Source organism: Embiotoca jacksoni, unplaced genomic scaffold (genome assembly GCF_022577435.1).
Source record: "Embiotoca jacksoni isolate LCO1_2020_lvr unplaced genomic scaffold, fEmbJac1.0.p SCAF_3, whole genome shotgun sequence".
Classification (NCBI taxonomy): domain Eukaryota; kingdom Metazoa; phylum Chordata; class Actinopteri; family Embiotocidae; genus Embiotoca; species Embiotoca jacksoni.
The window spans coordinates 9,656,648-9,676,347 of record NW_027185381.1 but is presented as its reverse complement, the minus strand read 5'-3'; the positions used below and the strand labels follow the sequence as shown (position 1 = coordinate 9,676,347).

Here is a 19,700-nt window from a genome sequence, read left to right as displayed (position 1 = left end):
AGGATGTGCACCTGTTCTTGGAGGTTTACCTAAAAGCCAAACAAATGGGACATTGTTGGAGGTACGCTAATGATTGGGGATGAATGCCATGAACACAATTTATGTGGCTTTGTATTTGTGCTCATTGTGACAGAAATGGATGACAGTAACCATAAGACACCAAAGGCGCAGGGGGGGGGGGGGGGGGGGGGGGGGGGCGCACCTCGCGTGCACATGATCCCAGGCTACGCCCCTGATCGGCGGCAGTCACATCGGAGATGTGAGTGGGGATGAGAGCACAAAGAGAGAAGGCAAGAGGAAAGACGGAGGAGGAGGAGGTCTGCCGTAACTCCGCCTTCGGTCTCCGCTCCTCTCGAGCGTTCCTTCTCCACGGCCCCTCACGCTGAGGATAGAGAGAGAAAGGGAAGGAGAAACAGAAGAAGGGCACAAGAAGAAGAAGAAGAAGAAAAAGAAGAAAAAGAAAAAGAAGAAGAAGAAGAAGAAGAAGAAGAGGGGGAGCAGCGAAGCGACCATGGCAATATCCACAGCGTCTCAGCTTGAGATAGTGTCCGATCCCAGCGCACGTCTACCACCGTCGACCTCGGCAAGGAGCATGCAGTCGCACAATAGACAGAGTCCTGATGAATGAGGAGCTGTACCTGGGCCGTGGACAAAATGAGGGTCATCTTCATCCAAAACGCCGGTTTCGTCGCAGCTTTCTCGCCTTTCTCGTGATGTTGGCAGCGTTTAGGACGACAGATAATGTGAACGAGCCAGATTTAACCACAGCTAGATCATGCCAGTCAGTTGAGGAGTGAGGAGATTAGATCAGTTTATTTAGGCTTCTTTCTTTTGATGGGATAGAGCTTGCACATATATTATAGCCAATATAGCATCTTTGAATCGAAAGTGTGTTCAGCTTCCGGCATGCAGCCTGCTGCTGAAATGTGAATACAGGCTATATTTTATTACAATATTGGCACTATAATTATTTTTATCCAGTGATAGAGGAGTATATATTAGGTAATTATGGACCGATCGTTTTAGACCTCTGTGCGCCGTTGGTAATCCATTACTAGATTGATTATATAGCTTAAAGCGATGAATAGGTAGGAGGAGGAATCTGTTCACTTCGATCAAAGCCAATTGATTAACTAAGACAATCTGGAAATGTTAGTTTCCACACGTGATAACATGACTAACGTTATTCCTTGTAATTTATTTATTTATTATTACTATTATTAGGCCTATAAGTATTATACTATCAATTTGTTATAAGTAGGTAATTTGAAATATTTAACAGTGGGAAGGTTGTGTGACTTCCCTAGTGAGATGGAAACCGCTTATTTATCGCCCCACCGGGGGGCCATCCGTCCCGAGGCCACGAAAGGCCAAAGTTCAGCGGGCAAACCGGCGGGGGGTGACTTATCGCCTGCGCCTGCGCCTCCTGCTCCACCTTCACCTGCCGGCAACTCACCTGAAGAGTCCCCGACAAGAGGCGATGGACGGAGGAACTCGGGCGTAAAGAAACACCACCACAAGCACAACCTGAAGCACCGCTACGAGCTGCTGGAGACGCTGGGAAGAGGCACCTACGGCAAAGTGAAGAAGGCCATCGAGCGGCGCTCCGGCAGAGAGGTGAGCCACTTGAGAGGCGCTCTGAACAGCTGTAAACATCTGTCATGATGCTTTTAGTACATGCATACTTTTGTAGTCAACACTACAAACAACACTGGCCCGAAATGAAGTGGTTTGTCGCTCTCAGAGACGTGTGCGCGTCCTTCCCCCGCTGGGAATTCCCCCCATGCTCCAAAAGGGTCCATGGGGCTGGAGAGTTGCGCAGCACACGCCTGGTCCTGTGCAGGGCCTCACGACCGGATGCTGGAGTGCAAATCCGGCTACTGGCAGACTGATGCCACTTGTGTGACCCCCAGTAAGCATTATGAGCAGCAGCTAAAAGTCCCCCCAGAGATACTACCGAGGCCCTTTCACTTTTATTCGGTCAGTGTTTTATACAGTTCAGTGCAAAAGGTTTATTGTCAGTTTAGAGGTTTATATTCTTATCTATCACAGTGCATTCAGAGAGGCATGTGATCTATAAAAAGCTATATGGAGACAACCTAAATGTACAGAACTGTGCCAAGATGCTTGGAACAATAGCCGGCCTCCCTTGAAACACTATTGCTGCTTTAAAGGCGAAGGGTGGTCACAGTTTTATTTTTATTTTTGTATATACTTCATTTTGTGCGACGAAAACAATTCATCAAATTATTTTTTGCAGCATTTGACTTTTAGCACTGTGACTACTGTATAGTTTGTGCTTTCCAGTTTGTATTTCACTGTGTGGATGTGAGTGTGTTTGCTGGGGCCAGTCCTAAACGCTGCCAACACTTTCTGTTTCTTTATTTAACGTGATAAGCTGTGTTAGTCATAGTAAACCCACCATCTGTTGTTATGTCCTTGCAGACCTGCACATCTCCCAATATTTCCAAGTGTGGCAAAATATGACCCATGTGCCCATTCTGGCAGTGCATGAGGAACTTTCCATTTGCTGAGTGCCAGTGGGGAAACTTGGTATAGGTCAACAATGTCCCCCAATGGTTTCATAGCTCCTGGTATATCTGTGCCTAATAAGTCGGGCCACAAACCTGCTGGTAGGGCTTACTCTCTTTTGACTTGTACTTTTACTAGCATCATAAAACTGCATTTTTGCTGAAAAAGTAATACTATTTGTCACATGGGCTACATTTGCAATAAAGCATAACATTCAGACTTAAAATAGAAAAGTGCAGGACTTCCTTACACCACAGTGTTTAATGTGAGACTCCGCATATCTGGAGGAAGCAGTGTGTCTGCACATGGAGTGTGCGTGACTGCCGGCCACCTTACAGGCCACGTGCAGTCAGTCTGGCACTGTGTTGCTAGAGTTTACTTGACCTCTGACCCAGAGGAAGTCCCTTGTGTCCGTATGGCAGATACAGCAGTGTGGTGAGACTGTTATGCAATCATTTCAAGTCCCAGCACCTTTTTTGGCTCGTACCACCAACCCAATGAGAAGAGCAGAGTGAGGAGATAAACAGAGGAAGTTGTGTGTGTGTGTGTGTGTGTGTGTGTGTGTGTGTGTGTGTGTGTGTGTGTGTGTGTGTGTGTGTGTGTGTGTCTCTGTTGCTGTTGTGCATCTGTGTGCGTCTGTGTGTGTGGGAATGAACTAAAAGAGCATTCAGAGTGTCAGTGAAAGTAGAACTGAACAACTGTCTCTTTTAATATGGATTGCCATATGTTGTACTGCTTGGCAGCTCCGTGAAAACTCAGCATTATATGAAGTGCAATTGATCATAGAGATCATTGTGAGGATGTAGGACATATGCACATGTTCATGTATTTGAGCATTGCCTGTAGAAGATGGGCTCCGTGTTTATATACTTGTGAGACAGACAAGAAAGAGCCTGTGTGAGTTTTAAAGCATCATATGCCATCTAGAGGACTATAGTGAAAAGGTTGTGGTGACAGCCAGGCCTAAAATGGACATTGACACATGGAAGGCCATCCACAGCAGGAAATGAGATTGGAGAGGAAGGTTAATATCCTGTGTGGACGGTCCATCACAGCCAGGAGGGGGTGAGCCGCTAGCGCAGAGCTACGGGGAAGCCCACCGCCATAACAAGCGAGGGCTCAACGGCCTCAGTTAAAGGGGATACAGAGTCATATTAATATGAGCTTAAAGCACCAGATTACATCATTACCCAACAATGGATTCGATGGGGAGGTACGCAAGAGGGGGGGAACACTGACATTCCTCTGCTATATGTGGTGCTGCTGATGAGGTATTATGATTCCTGGCTGTGTTTGTATAATATAGTCCTCTTGAAAAGTGACTGGCCTCTTCCTCCCACTCACTTTCTCTCCCCTGAACTCTGACTCAGACACACAGTCAACACAGCAGATGATCATGATCTTTAGACAATACAGGGACGGGTGAGCTTGTGATGAATACTTCATCTATTTTAATGGCCTGAGAAAGCGCAGGAAGATGTCAGGCTCCACTGAAGCGAAAGATGGACTTTCACTTCAAACAAACTCTTTTGAGAATAAGAGTGGAGGGGGCGGGGGGAGTTCGGGGTGGTGGGGGCGGGCGAGGCTGCCCCATACCTGGCATTGGCCAGCGTGGGCAGCAGTGCAGCGCCTGTTTACTGTGAGTGACAGTAATAGGGATCCACTTAAGGACAAGCGTAGCTGTGTCAGCCAGCCCGGCCAGCTGGCAAGTGGCTGATCTGCAGTCCTGTTTAATGATCCACATCGGGGTCATGGCTAGGGAACATGAGGAGAAACCCAAAGAGATACCTGGCTTTGTCTCAAGCCCAATGTGGGAGAGCAGCCTCATTCAGTGAGTTCAGTGTAGAATTAAGATGATGGCTGTTAAAGATTGATTACTGCCCTGCCAGGAGAAAAAAAAAGCAGCAGTTTTACAGACATTTTACTTGCGTTTGTGGGTTATTTCTCAATTATTGCCTAAATTAATGAATTCCTGAATTAATTCCTACATTAAATCCAGGAAGGTGACTCACATTTTGTTTCACTGTTAAACACCACAGTCAAAAAATGTTCCTCACATTGTGGGGATCAGTGCTAAAGTCTTGATTCTGATGAGGTAAACGAAAACATCAGTGTTAAGACACAAACAACTTTTACCAATTATGCACCCAGCATGTGAACCCCCCGGACCCTGGCTTGTTTATTATGGTATCATTTCTTTAAATTCTATGTAATCAAGACGTGCTCTGGAAGGGAGCTATTCCGGTTTGGGGTTATTTTTATTGATGTACACGGTAATTAGCTTGGCACTCGCTACTGCCTGTGGTTTCTGCTGCATGGAATAAAGCTGGGCTCCTCCGAACGCTGCAGCTTAGCTAGGAGAGGACAAAAGTTTAAACTAACAGAATTCAGAGTGAACAGACTCTATCCAGGCCTGATCAAAGGAAACCCAGGACTCTATCCAGAATGTTTAGGCTACAATTAGAGTGATGTACCAGACTGTGTACTCCCGATTGGTTTATTTGGAGAAAGCCGCTAACCTCTCATTTATGGAGTACATAGGTTAGTGGTTTGAATGCATCCAGTTACGGCTGACTCCGTGGCATTGCCATGATAATGAAAAATCGTCAAATCAAGTGTCTCTGTTGGCTGATGAATCTCCTAAAAAGGATCCATTTGGCAAGGCAATTAGACTAAATCACTTCCTCGGCCCCTGCTCATTCTCCTCATTCCTCCATAAAACTCCCAGCAGGTCGGCTTCACAGGCTGTTTCAAATGTAGGCCATTAGCTGCTCTGAATCAGAATGACTAAAAATAAGAGACAGAGTAGTTATCAGTGTCTTCTCAAGGACTTTCTTGACAGGGGAGGAAACATTTCTGTGTAGGTTAATACTGACAATACTGAGGAGCACTCTGACCTCTCCAGTAATTGTGAACACATCAAAACTTACTCACTTCTTTTCATGATACTCCTGGTCCTCATTGGCTCTGTGGATGAGAAGTTTAGTCTGTCATTCAGTTGGTCCATTTTGGTGCTGACTGAAATATCATAACAACATTTGAATAGATTGTCGTGAAATCCTGCACAGACATTGATGATGTCCAGAGGGTGAAGCCATATGTTCTCTCTTGATTCCTTGCACCACAATGAGGTTCACAGTTGTGGTTTAAGAAGAATGTATCCATATTTGTAGGATTGATTGCCACACAAATTAGCACAGACATCCGTGGTCCCCACTGGAGGAACTGCAGTAACTTCGGGGCTCATTAAACTTTTTCTCTTGCACCATCATCAGCCAGAATTTTAATTTGTTCAACACGTTTTTATGAGCCAATTCCGACAAAGTTAATGAGATTTCCATCAGCCTAAGCTGTACTTTGTGTGTAGTGCCAATACATAAATGTTAACCTGCTAACACACTAAGTGGGATGGTGAACACACCTCATAATGACATCAACATTGCCTTTATAGGCATGTTGGCATGCTGGCATCATATATGGAGCAGAGGGGAGGCAGGGGGATGATGTCGGAAAAAAAGAATGTCTTTTTTTTTTTTTAACAACAACTGCACTCAGGTAGATGGTTGCCATGGAAACCACAATGGTCCACTGTGTGAATCTGCCCTCTTCTGTTAGAGAGGGGCTTGGGTAACTGATCATACCCCTGGCTTGTAACACTGACTAATACTTGGCTAAATTTAGGCCCAGGCTATGAAAGGGTACAAAACAAGCCTCTGTTATGGCCACATGTGTCAGGTTGTTTTTCTCAAAGAGTGCACCTTTATTTTGTTTCATGCTGAGACTGGGATTACATCTCTGTTAGACTCGAAGATGAAGGACTAGTTGCTTTGTTGGCTCACATGCTTTTACTGAGACAGACAGGCGTCACATGGTGTACAGTTTGTACTATGCAAGAGTCATGTACAGTTTAAAGTTCACTCACGATAATGCATGTGACATAAATGTGTTGTCCGTTAATCTTATTGCACAGTTGTCTTTGGTGATTTCCTGTTTCAAATTAAATGTACATACTTACGTAATCAATTTAATTGAAACCGTCACACAAGATGCACTCAAGATATCCTCGACTTTATGTCGCTGTAAGTCATCTGATCAAAGTGTTTTCTGTCTTCTGTTCCCAGGTGGCTATCAAGTCCATTCGGAAGGAGAAGATCAAGGATGATCAGGACATGGTGCACATCCGCCGTGAGATCGAGATCATGTCATCCCTCCGCCACCCACACATCATCTCCATATATGAAGGTGAGGTTCTGGTGTGTGTCTACAAACACAATCAAATCAAATCATAGACACTCGTTTGACTTGAACACACATAAACAAAAACACTCATGTCCAAAAATTCTCCTAGCTGCGGGACTGTCATGTTATGACATGCAGATGTCATAATAAGTGCTGGACGACAGCTCTGGGATGTTATTCATCTTCTCTGTCTGGCTGCCTGGGCCAGTAAAAGTCTGGATTGCTTTGACGGTATGCGTCTGGATCTCTGAATGTGTGCGTGTGTGTGTGTGTTGAAAGTTTGTATTTATACAAGGGGTGATATTGTAAGGGATTGCCTCTCCCACATCTAAGAGGTCTCATCCCTTGTCTTCTCTGGTCTTGATCTCAGGGCCAGACATCTGCTGATACTTAGAGACAACTGCAGCTGGGAACCAGACTGTACTCGTGCATGTGCGTGTGTTTGCACATAACTGTGTCTAACTAAGTCCTAGTATATTTATGTCGATGTATGGGCCTGTGTGCATGGTTGCATGTGTGTGTGTGTGTGTGTGTGTGTGTGTGTGTGTGAGTGTGTGTGTGTGTGGCTAGGGAGACACTGGATTGACCCCAGTCACCCAAGCTTGCACCCTGTCTGACTCCAGTCCGGTGCTATGCAGTGGAAAGAAAGGCCTTTAGCCTTCCCTGGACCAACCGCAACATATATCTACCCCAGGAAGCAACTCTCTAAATATCAAAGCCTTCAAGTCAGGCTCAGACAGCACACATATTTATGCCTTGGGGACCTCCTTCTTTTGCTATGAGCCCTTTTGAATGACCTTAACCTCACTGGAAGAAAACAGATTAGTATTAATGGTGAGTGCACAGGTGGAACAATTCCCATTGAATTTTACGGCATATTGCTTGCAATCCATCATCGCTTGTAATGTAGTCTGGGCCCATGTGCAGGCATTTAAAGTCACAAGGCACTGCGGTGTGAGCCGATTTCATATGATTTGTGACTATTTTTATACCTGTGTCAACAAAGCAGCAGTTTCAATGACTCTTTCAGGATAGCAGCCCTGGCACATTTGCAGCAGGTTGTGTGCCACTGCCCAAACTGGCTTACCCACTGTCCTTTGTACAGTTTCAAATTCCCCAGGTCATTATCAGCAGTGTGTATAGGCAACAAACATCACTATTTGTCATGGGAACGTGCCAGCAGTCAGCTGGAGGGCTGAAGTGCAGCTGAGTTTTATGTGTTTTGTAAGAGAATGATGAAAAGAACACCCAGCTTTATAAACTCCATCGAGCCTGAATGGTGCTCCTATATGTGCTGCCTTCCTTTATAAACGGCTTTCTCCACCAACAAACTCCACCAGACTCATTGCTCTCGCTCTTTGGTGTTTCTCCTCAAATCCAGCGTTTACTGTTGTGGCCTGGCCTCCACCCAGCCATGCTTTAGAGATATATAGGAGGCCAAGAGATTTGTGTATCCGGCAACACCCTCTTCAACAGCCCCTGCTAACTGCCTTGTGTGAAGCAAAGCTGAACCAGATGTGTGCGTGAAGATAGATTTTTACCACTCCCTCGCATTTTGCATCCATCAGCATGCTGAGTGGGGCATTTAGAAGCGGGTTTAGCTCTTCGCTCCTCAGGCACAACTGTGCCTTAGTGCCCTCCTTTTGAAACAAGCAGTAAACCCCATAGTATGCTGTAAAGGCACAAATTGATACATCCAAATAAAATGTTACTACCTCGTTTGTGCACGTAGAGATAAATGCTTAGCCTGACAAAACTGACGTAAGCTAAAGGAACTTTGGTCAAATTTAGTAAATCAGCCAATCATAACCTCGAGGTACTTATCATAGAAACCCCCAAAACAAATGCTTACTTGTTTATTGACTGCATGAGTAGTATTTCTCCACTCTACTGTATTGCACTTTGTAATAGCACCCAGCTTCTTGTTCCCCATACGAGTTTTATCTATCAGCAGTGCAGGCAATAGAACAATAGGTGCTAATTATCCAGATGTGAGGGCCTGACCTGTGAACAAAGCGCAGTGAGTGACAGTGAGGCTGGCTCACCCAACGGGCGTAACAAACCCCAGTTATGTAAGCCAGGTAATTATTTCACCAGTGGAGGTCAAAGGTGAATGGGAGTGCAAGCTGACAATTGGCTTTCCAAGTACAACCCCATCAAGGATCACCCCAGGTCACCACTCTGTCCACCAATCAGAGGGCTGGATCTGCTCTGCCCCTCCAGAGTGCTTGGCTTACTTCCCGTCTGTTGCTTCCCAAGCAGCCAGACAGTCACAATCAGAGAGCATTACCATCACTCAGCAACTGTGTGTTTTTGTAAAGGATTATATCTTTAAAAGGACACTGGGAGGGAAGGGGGGTTGGGGAGGGGGGGGGACTGAGGAAAGTAGTGTGACAGACTATGAAGGTGCTCACTGAAGGATGCAGAGAGTAGGGGCCCTCAACCCCCGGTGACCCTGCTGTGTGGGAAAATCAACACACACAATATGTAGCAACATGGCTGACTGTGTTGTAGTCATCTCCTCAAGTGTTTCCATCTCTCTCCCTCTCTCCCTCTCTCCCCACCTAACCGCTGTCATTCCCTTCATGCCATGGAGAAATATGTTTCCAAGCTGAAATTATAAACCAGAAGGCTAAAAACTGACACACAATCATACGTTTGGTGAGCTGAAGTTGGATAGTAATGCTTTACAGTAGATTTGTTTTGGTCATAAAGTCAATGTCTGTCTGTTAAGTGTAAAATAAAGCCTACGAGTCATAAATTACTAATCAGTGAAGCATTACATGGGATATTTAAGTCTGAGCCTCCGACTCAGTGTGCTGGTTAGGAATATGGGAGTGTGTTGTAAAAAAATGGCGACATGATGTGAAGTTGAAATGCGATGTGTCAAGGCTGTCGTTTGACTCTGTTGCTGTGAGGCTAACTCTTTCTCTTCTCGACTTGGCTTTTGCGTTCCTGTCTGTTCTCACTGCTCTCCACTCGCTCTGGTCTCCAAGGAGTGGGCTTGATTGAGTTAACAGCCCCTCCCTGCGATGTTGTGAAGGAGCCAGACACATGAGGTGGGGTTTGGGTGATGTAACCCCGGGAGAAGTGTAGAGATATAATATGCTCCTCTGGAATTTGGATTCCTGCTCCAAAACTATAGGGGGTGAACTGGTTTACTTTGCTTTCATGAACAAATGAACCTGGGAGGATTTCAGAGGTTGTCTTCCCGTCCACGTTAATATAAACTTATTTTTCTGAAAGTACAATAATAATGGACTCCAAATATGTTCCTATCATTTGTCAGTGTTCGAGAACAAGGACAAGATCGTGATCGTGATGGAGTACGCCAGCAAGGGCGAGCTGTATGACTACATCAGCGAGCGCCGGCGCCTGAGCGAGCGAGAGACGCGACACTTCTTCAGACAGATAGTCTCTGCCGTGCACCACTGCCACAAGGTGAGGAAACCCATCCCATGCTTTACGTAGAGAAAAAGACGCACATTCATTTTCTGGTCACCTTAAATCACTCTTTGCCTCTTTCACACACATGCGGACTTTTGTTTTCCAGGCTCATTGCAACACAAACCATGCACGTCCACAGCCTGCCATATAGCCAGTTAATCTGCAGGCCCTACACTGTATGCTTTTCTTGGCGCTCCGGTGTGAAGGAGTCATCTGTTTCTAAGTGAAGATGGAACACAGGCCAGTTTAATTCAGGCTTATGCTCTGATTACAGTGCAGTGCAACAAACAGACCCCGCATTAATTCTGTGCTCATCGGTTGCCACATACACACACACACACACACACACACACACACACACACACACACACACACACACACACACACACACACACACACACACACTGATGGATGTCCCGAGATACCCAGAGAGCTTTTCCCCAGAGCTTTAGCTCCAGCCACACCCATGTCAACCCTTGTTCCACACCTCACTAACTCCCATCAAAATCTCCAAGGTCCCGGGGCCTGTTTGGATGGTCTCCCCTCTTGTCATACTCTTCCCCAGCTGGTGATAGGGATGATGTCATGGCCCTCCGATAGGAGAGTCCCAGACAGCCTTGAATGATGAATCATCACCACCAAGCGCAACCTCCTGCCGGGTGGAGTGGCATGAGTCACTGACACAACAAGCAAGGAGCCACTTCTTCTTTATTTCCACCAATCAGGGTCATGTGAACACGAGCTCTGTGCCAGACAATAATCAATGGGAGATGCCATGCAGAGCGGCGCAAGCCGGCAGGGGGGTGACGGATGAAGTCACTCCTCCACATCTGAGCTCGGTTCTGGCTGTCTGCATACCACATGTTAATTCCTGGACTTTTTTTTTTTTTTAAAGCCCAACATTAACAGCATCGTTGTTTCTTTATCCCAAGATGCTGTGAGAACATCATTCATACGGGGTGGTAATTACAGGCTCATGTTTATGTGACACATGTGAGGCATTTAAAAAAAAAAGAAAATCACAACAGATGTCAGCAAAAAGACCCGAGAGGGGACAAGACCAATTAAAGAGGACTAAACCAACAGGCTACCTTGATTTCCCCCGAGTGCCACGAGCTATCTTTGTTGGCGTAAATGATCTCGTAATACAATGGACTCTATGAATAATGAACGGGTAGACACACCAGTCATGTTGTTTTTTCTCATTGACTTTCAGAATGGAGTTGTGCACAGGGATCTGAAACTGGAAAATGTGCTACTGGATGAAAACTGTAATATTAAGGTATGTTTGCCCCTTGATCTGTGATGCGTTACCCATCAGGCTATAATACCTCACCTCCAATGATCTTTGGAGGAGGGATTAACCATCACATGGCTTGAGTAACATTCACACTTACCCGTCTTTCCACAGATTGCTGACTTCGGGCTGTCCAACCTCTACCACAAAGACAAGCTGCTGCAAACTTTCTGTGGCAGCCCGCTCTATGCTTCACCAGAGATCGTCAATGGGAGACCGTACCGTGGCCCAGAGGTGAGGCTCAATGAACCAATGAAAGAATGAATGAATGAATTATTGTCCTCCCTAGAAATTAAATTTGAACATTACGTATCTCTCGTTGTATTTAGCCTTCACCCCACTCGTGGTTATCCTCATCATGTAGTCTGTACACAAAGTGGTGGTAGTCTTTGTTTCCTGCTTCTTTGATGGGATTAGTCGCCAGTCAAAGGGAGGTCTCCTTTTGCTCCTCCGCAGTGGGTTAGTGTAGATACTCTCTGCATCCCTCCCCTGTCCTCCCCTTCCTACAATGTGTGGATCTTTTGAAGTGAGGAACTGGAGAATAGATTTTGTTATCTTTCTCTTCAGCTTAATGGGATTTGAATGAGCTCCGCAGCCTCAAAGAGCACTCATGGTCAAAGTCACATCTAACCAAATAGTTTTGGTGAAAGAAACAGTGAAAATGTCTCCCCAAAACCACATATGTGGCAAGTCCAGAAGGGTGTTGTCTCTACGGACTGCATCAGTTGCATAAGACGAAGCAACAGCACAGGAGGAAAAAAAAAAGGCTGCATTTTTAGATATTCAAGTTCAACCATTCAATTTAGCGTGATTCACTATAATTTACTCAAGAGTGCTAAAAACTGCAACAGTCCAATTGCAATTGAAATTACAGAACCACAGTTGGGGTGAAGCCACAAATTACAGCAAACACAGGTAACGAAAATAGAACACAACAATAGTGCGTGCCCCGTCTCGCCCTCGTGAATGGACCAATGGCAACAGCCGAGTGAAACATTTTTGATGTGGGTCCAGAGCTTTAAAGGAAGTACACCAGCTCTTTAACTGGCCGTATGTGATTTCCGCGTCCTTTTGCTACGTCTCAAAGCTTCAGCTACTGCCATCAGAGTCCCATTCCTCAGAGCATCTCATCCTCCCCAAACTACAGTCAACACCCGTCGCACTCTGTCTCACACACACACACACACACACACACACACACACACACACACACACACACACACACACACACAGGTCATCGAGTGTGTCTCCAGCAGGTTGTCAAGAGCTCAGGATATCACAACTCTGCCATCTCTGTTGGTCTCATTTCCCCTCTTACACTCCCACCACTTCCCCCTGTGGCTCTGCACCGCCTCATGCCCCAAACACAAAGTCTTATATAACTGCTGAGAAAGCCACATTGCATTAGGTTGGTGGTCAGAAAGTTCGTGCCTTCGCCTGACAGAGCAGGAGAGAGTGGGGGCAATTTATGTGAGGGTAAACAAAACCGTTTCCCACCAGAGTGCTGACATTTGTAGTCATTTCTTTGAAAGACACCCTGCAGCGTCTCTTTAACAGAGATGTCCTTAAGTGATGTTTGTGTGAAAAAGTGTTTTGGGTGCTTATTAATGTCAATGTAAACTGTAGATTATAACTCAAAGCTCTGCTGCGATGTTGAGCAGAGCTGAGCTCATTCTGGAAAAAAATCATTTTAATGCTCTGAATCACTAATCAAAACAAGACTCGGAAAACCGAATTTACATTGCATAACACACCTAACTTTTTGTTTTATTTGTTCACATTGGAGAGTGTGTTCTGCGTATGATTAACCAAACTGGTTCTTGTTTCCACCAGGTGGACAGCTGGGCTCTTGGGGTACTGCTGTATACCCTGGTCTACGGAACCATGCCATTCGACGGGGGAGACCACAAGAACCTCATTCGCCAGATTAGCAATGGCGAGTACAAAGAGCCCACTCAGTCCTCAGGTACAGCACAAATCTTCACAAAAGTTCACATCCCTCTTTGTTTTTTGCTCAGAAAAGACACCTGATTCCAGCATCCTTCATAAAACAATATCATACTCTGCAGATTGAGTTCAGCAGGAACACAGAAAATATGAAACCCTTTTTGATGTTTGTCGACAAACTGGGAATCCAACATAGATTAGAGCGCCCTGAATGCACACATAGAGTGGAATCTACATATTCCATTACATATCTCTCACACTACTTTTTTTTACTTTTTTGTAACATAATAACATACTCATTTTTAATTAATCAAACTCTTAATTGGTTTAATTATATGGTACAAACCTGAAAGATATCAAATTCAATTTCTGTGCTGATCAGAGTGATTGTCATCCACATCTCTATGTTACAGAGACACTCAGATTGGGTGTATTTAGATATTGATATGCATTGTAATGTTATTTAACTGTAGATACATTGTTGTGGTGTACGCTGAATAACAGAATAATATTTTATGTAAAATATTTAGTGACTTATCCCTTTGTTAAGGATGTAAAGACACTGCATTTTTAATTTTTTATATGCCTCTAAATTAAGTAACTGTTACTTACATTAAAAAAAACAATGTAGGACAAATGTAGCATGTTAGAAATAATTATATCGCCACTAACTACCTCAGCAAGTTCCAGCATCTTTGGATTTTGATCAGCTTTAGTTAGTGCCAGCTGTTTTAACCTCATTGCACCTCTCGTAGGACTGTAATGGCATGTAATGTTAGCACCAGTGACGTGCAACATGAGGCAGCTCACTGATTGCTCTGTTTTCCTGCTAGATGCCCGTGGACTGATCCGCTGGATGTTGATGGTGAACCCAGATCGCCGTGCCACAGTGGAGGACATAGCCAATCACTGGTGGGTAAACTGGGGCTGGAAGAACAGTGTGTGTGACTGCGAGACCCAACGCGACCATGGAGGCTCGCCCATGCTGGCCCGTTTCATCGACTGGCAGAACCGCACTGAGCCACGTGGTTCTGGAGCCAAAGCTGCAGCCATGCCCCAGCTGCTGCGCCAGAGGCCCAAAAAGTCCAAGAAGGAAAATGTGGAAGCGGGACAGACCAACTGTGGAGCAGAGGACAAGCCAGGTCTGAAGAGACCCAAGGGCATCCTGAAGACCAGGGTTACTGAAGAACAGCAGTCTGCCAGCCTTGAAGAGTTGGAGTTGGGTCAGGCAGTGCTTCCTCAACAAGCCGAAGGGGGAGAGGAGGCTTCGAGCCCAGATAGGGAGGAAGAGGAGCCGACTCTGGGAGGAGGCTCGCCAGCTAAGATGGTGCCCTCTCTGCCCAAGAAAGGCATCTTGAAGAACAACCAGCAGCGGGAATCAGGGTACTACTCTTCCCCAGAGCGCAGTGAGTCCTCCGAGCTTTTAGGAGGTGCCAGTATGTCTCTGTTGGCCACCTCTCCACCCAAGAGAATGATGGGGAGGAAGGGCATCTTGAAGCGAAATGGCAAGTACTCCACCTACAGTGGGCCTCCCTCAGCAGCAGCGGTGGCTGGAGTCCTCGGCGAGCCTCCTCCTTCAACTGACTCTGGTCTGTCCCGCAGTCAGAGTCGGCCCTCCAGTATAGTCGGGGAGGACAGCTCCGCCCTGTCCCTGTCGCCCAGCTCCCTCAGCGGGGCTGAGTGGCACCCTTCCACCCCCCACCTACGCTCTAACATCAGGGCTTGCGTCTCGGCTGAAAACCTGCTGCAGCTCGCCAACTTCAAGGGCTTCCAGGCAGCCCCACAACTCCAGGGACCCAAGTTCAGCCGTGGCCCCAAAACAAAGGGCTCCCCAGGGGACAATGGCAGCTTCTCCTTGCTGGGGGACCTGGAGGACATGACTCAGGTGTACCAGCAAGCCCTGGACATCAGCAGCAACCTCACCTAACAGACGGGTGGCAGAGAGAAGAAGCAGAGGGTTTTAAACATGACTGAGTGTGTGAGTGTGTGTGTGTGTGTGTGTGTGTGTGTGTGTGTGTGTGTGTGTGTGTGTGTGTGTGTGTGTGTGCGCATGTGTGCGCACAGAGGTGTATGCGTGGCATTAACGACCAGTGCGTTACTGGGATACACCTTTGGGAGGTTGTGGTTTTTCAAATGGGGCTGATATTTGATGGAAGAGATATGCCTACACTTACACATGTGCATCCACATATGTACACACTTAGGTGCACTTCTCTGGCCAGACGAAATTCAGTTAAGGTTGTGTGAACAGGAGAGACGGCGCTGGCACGAAACAATGCCACCCAGTCTGCTTTCTTATCCCGCCCATAGACTTTGCTGTGTTCAACATGTTTACATATTCAGCAAGAAGGCAAGTTAGAATCACAAATGCAGCAACCAGAAACTGGTTGGCTCTCTTTGTACACCACCCATTTTGATTAGGAGTTTACAAAAGCACCTTAAAACTCACACAGAGCAAAACTCACACAGAGCACATGCTTTTGTGATCTTTACTTCCTTTGAAAAAGAAAAAAAAACGAAACAAACCAGGGTCTTGTTCCAAAAATAACTAACAGTGCTGATTATTTATTAATATTTTGTAGCTTTAGTTTCAAGGGCAGAACTGGTGGGCGCTGGCTATTACTGGAAGAGTCTGAAGTCTCCAACTCTTGTGCGGAACTGACATATATAATTATGTTACTCAATGATGAGAAACATATACTCCACATATATAACTATGTCTGCGCATGTAAAACACGCAGGCAAATATACCTTCATAAAAGCATATGTCCTATATATGTGTATGATACTAGGGAATATGTAGGAAGTGCCTTTTTTGATTCATAATAAAATTATGTATGTCATTTCCTTAAATTGGAGGGAAAAGCCAGACCGACCTGTCACCAGTTGTGCTTTTTTTTTTTTTTCATGTTTGTGAATGTGGATACCCAGGGCCTTCAGAGCACAGCTGACTAACTTTACTCGTCTTGGGGTTCAAAGGTCAATCTGAGGCAGATGAGATCAAACAGTCTCGTCTCCTCCCCCAGTACAATCACACACAGATGCACCGGCATCTGCAGGCCACCTCGGAAACAAACTCCTGTGTTCTATGTCAGTGTTTAAGCCCATAGTTCGGTGTGTCAGCAGTTTAGATGGTTGGACACAGTTTTTGCTGGCAGCACAAGAGATCTGTACGGGCTCACCTAGTGGGCCATCCAGGGAAGGGGAGATGGCGCAGACACCACCTCAGAGTCCTGGAATGTGCCTGGCTTTCTTAACCTTGGTTGTTTCACATGTTCGAGGCTACCTGATAAAACAGGCTGTTAAGTGAGAGATGCATTTTTTTAATATTTTTTTTTTTTACCAAAGACATGTAGTTGTTTTCCATTGTCAGACTAGTTAATATTTTAGCCGAAGCTCTGCAAAAGAACTAAGTAAGGTGGTTTGTTTTAGCTCACTGATGACACAGCGAATTCCTCAGACAAAGACCGGAGACGTGTTGGTGCTGGAGATCTCTATCAGCCGCAGCCCGACTCAGCACAGGTGGGATCTGCGGTCCGTGCTCAGCCCTCCAGCTGTGTATACTAGTTCATTATGTCAACCAAGCACAATTAGCCAGCTATTGTTTTCATTTGAGCGTAAGAGTGAGGCAGAGCGTGGAGATTTATAGCTAGAGGGAGAAGAAAAGTGTGTGAAAGCGTGATGCGTGGAGCGGTGCTGAGATTAGAGAGGACTTTTCCTGTGAAACACAGCAAAGGTCACGGTGTTAGATTTATTTTTTGAAGGATTTGTAATGTAGATTAGTGAAAGTAAAGGAAGTGAGTAGAAAGAGTAGATGGAAAGTTTTTGTTTTATACCAAAGATGTGATGAAGCTTTGACAGGAATCATTGGGAATGGATGGGTCAGGGACTAATGAGGGCCCTTAGGATTTTACTTTGACTTCAGAATCCCCATCGGTGAATGAAATCATCCCCACATTGGCTTTGCCTCACGTTTGTTTTATTTTTCTTCTTTTATTTTTTTCATTCGAGATGCTGGAGGCTGTCGATACAGCTTGTCAGTGTCCGTGTGTGACTTGTGTCTTCTCTATGGCCTTCCAAAGTGTGTTACACTTTTCCACAGCAGCACAAAAATTGGAGAACGGTGACTAACATCCAAAATATCAAATGATGTGGATGGAAAAGCATGCAGTCGTTGACCCCGAGGAAAAAAGATCACGTATTGAATGTTTTCAGTGGTCCGCTCGTGTGAAGGAAAGGTCCTGGGTACTGATTCAAATGAAAGACCCACTGCGTATTATATTGCATTTTATTGCCTTTTGTATTGCATTTTATTGTCAACTGGATTTACAGTGAGAAAATTATACTATGTTAGTATTTTGGTTTATTATGCTTCTGTTTTTGATTTTCCAAAATATAAGAAACTTTATATTGCTTTATGTTATGGCAGAAAAATACTTCCTTCCTTGAAGTAGCAGAAAAATCTGATGTGAAATTGGTGTAATCTCATTTCCCCCTCTTTTGGTCAGACAACCTCCGAGTGGCAAAAAAATAGCTCTTGAAAATGTAAGTTTTAGTTGAAATATGGCATTTCGTATTAATATCTGAACAGCTGACCCTATGAAAAATGTATTTCGACCTCTAGCGAAGCAGGGGAGGGCAGAAGGCTGGAACAACACAGGAGAAAAGGAAATAAAGCAATGGAAAGAATCTGATGATGAAACTTTAACTCTGCCAAACTGGAAATTACTGGTGCATATCTGTTAGTTAGCAGAAAGTCTAATCATAGGAAAACGTGACTGGATATTGTTATGACAATAATAATAATTTAGTATTATTATGTTATTTAAGTATTATTTTTCGTAACAGTTCATTACTATTGCTGGCTATTGCCACAATGTTGGTTTTATTGTTTTAGTTTGTCTGTGGGTGATCCTGGACTGCCAAGGTTTATTAAGATGCGTGCCTTTGGTATCTTTCATGAACTTTTTTTTTTTTTTTTGATAATGAAAATTATTATCAAGGTGTTTTTTATATTTGTATTTATTGATCAAGCCATTTAAAATAGTTGTAAAAGTACTCCGTGTTCATGCTTTGGCCTGCTTTGGACTGTGTTGTGTTCAGGATGTGCAGCACAAAAATAACTTTTTTTAAATAGAGTGGTATCATCTCATTAGTGATATCATCTCATGCCAGTGGTCTACTGTGTGTTTCTTAGGAGTAATGGATCAATAAAACTTCTTCAAATCCTGTAACATGTCTTAATTCGTCCATTCGGGTCAACACGATGCCCCTGTAGTACTGTATCAACTTAAATAAATGGTTCTTGAAAATTACACGTGTTTGTGTTTTTTGTCTTGAATGGTCCTTTTATTCTAGAGATTTATAAGTTTAACAGTTACCTAACATATTTGTAAGGAGGCTCATAAGGAACAGCTTAAATACACATAGATAGATATGAATAAGTTTAATAATAAGGGAGATCAGTATTGATTTATACCACATTGCAAATGCTTCATCCTGCCCAAATAGGCCAATATTGATGCCTGTTTTATGTGTATTTCTAGTTCAAGCCTGACCTCCCACACCTGCTTTAAAATAGGAAAATCTTCACATTATGAACTTTTTTTTATTTCTGGTTTGATCCAGCGGTGAAACTGGATGAACAAGCAGTCCCAGAAGTTAGACTGGGAAGGAACTACAAACACTTTACACACTGCTCCTCTTCTCACAGTAGGCCGCATGTTAAACAAACTATACCCTAATTTCTTTTTCTCATTAAGAATGTGTGACCTAGAAACCTCCATTGATGCAGAAAGGAGGTCAGCAGTGGTGTCCTGTTTTCATCCAGAAATTAATGAATCAAATTAAATTTATGGGGGCAAATGGTCAGGGTCAAAAAGCTGAGAGTGAGCAGGTTATTTTGACTATTTTTAAAAACCTGATGGCCTGTTTAAAGTCGGCAGCCAGCCTGTCCAAAGCAGAGCTAGCCGAGGAGCATGGGCCAGGTTTGGGCACTGAAATTAGCCAATGTTTCCACACAGACGCGGCTGCTGTAGTTAAAGTTAAATTAACTTGATGGATGTTAAAGTGATACTCCACCCAAAATCTATTTTTCAAGCATTTAAAAGTCATTCCCAGTGGGCCTGAGAGGTGGCTGTAAAACACTGTAGCACAGTGGTTCTGGTCAGCTTGAATTTACAATGAATTCCTCCCAGTTTTTCCAGAGGAAACATGGATCAGAAAACCCACTGAAAGA

General features: G+C 44.7%; 1 protein-coding gene across 1 annotated transcript; it reads left to right on the top strand.

The window, feature by feature from the left end:
- Positions 1-258: 258 nt before the first annotated feature.
- nuak1b (NUAK family, SNF1-like kinase, 1b) lies at positions 259-18,777 on the top strand. Its single transcript, XM_069162429.1, has 7 exons — positions 259-1,617; positions 6,654-6,774; positions 10,061-10,212; positions 11,435-11,500; positions 11,630-11,749; positions 13,349-13,481; positions 14,296-18,777. The coding sequence occupies exons 1-7, from the start codon at positions 1,312-1,314 to the stop codon at positions 15,387-15,389; spliced, it is 1,992 nt and encodes a 663-aa protein (XP_069018530.1). The 5' UTR covers positions 259-1,311; the 3' UTR covers positions 15,390-18,777.
- Positions 18,778-19,700: the final 923 nt, after the last annotated feature.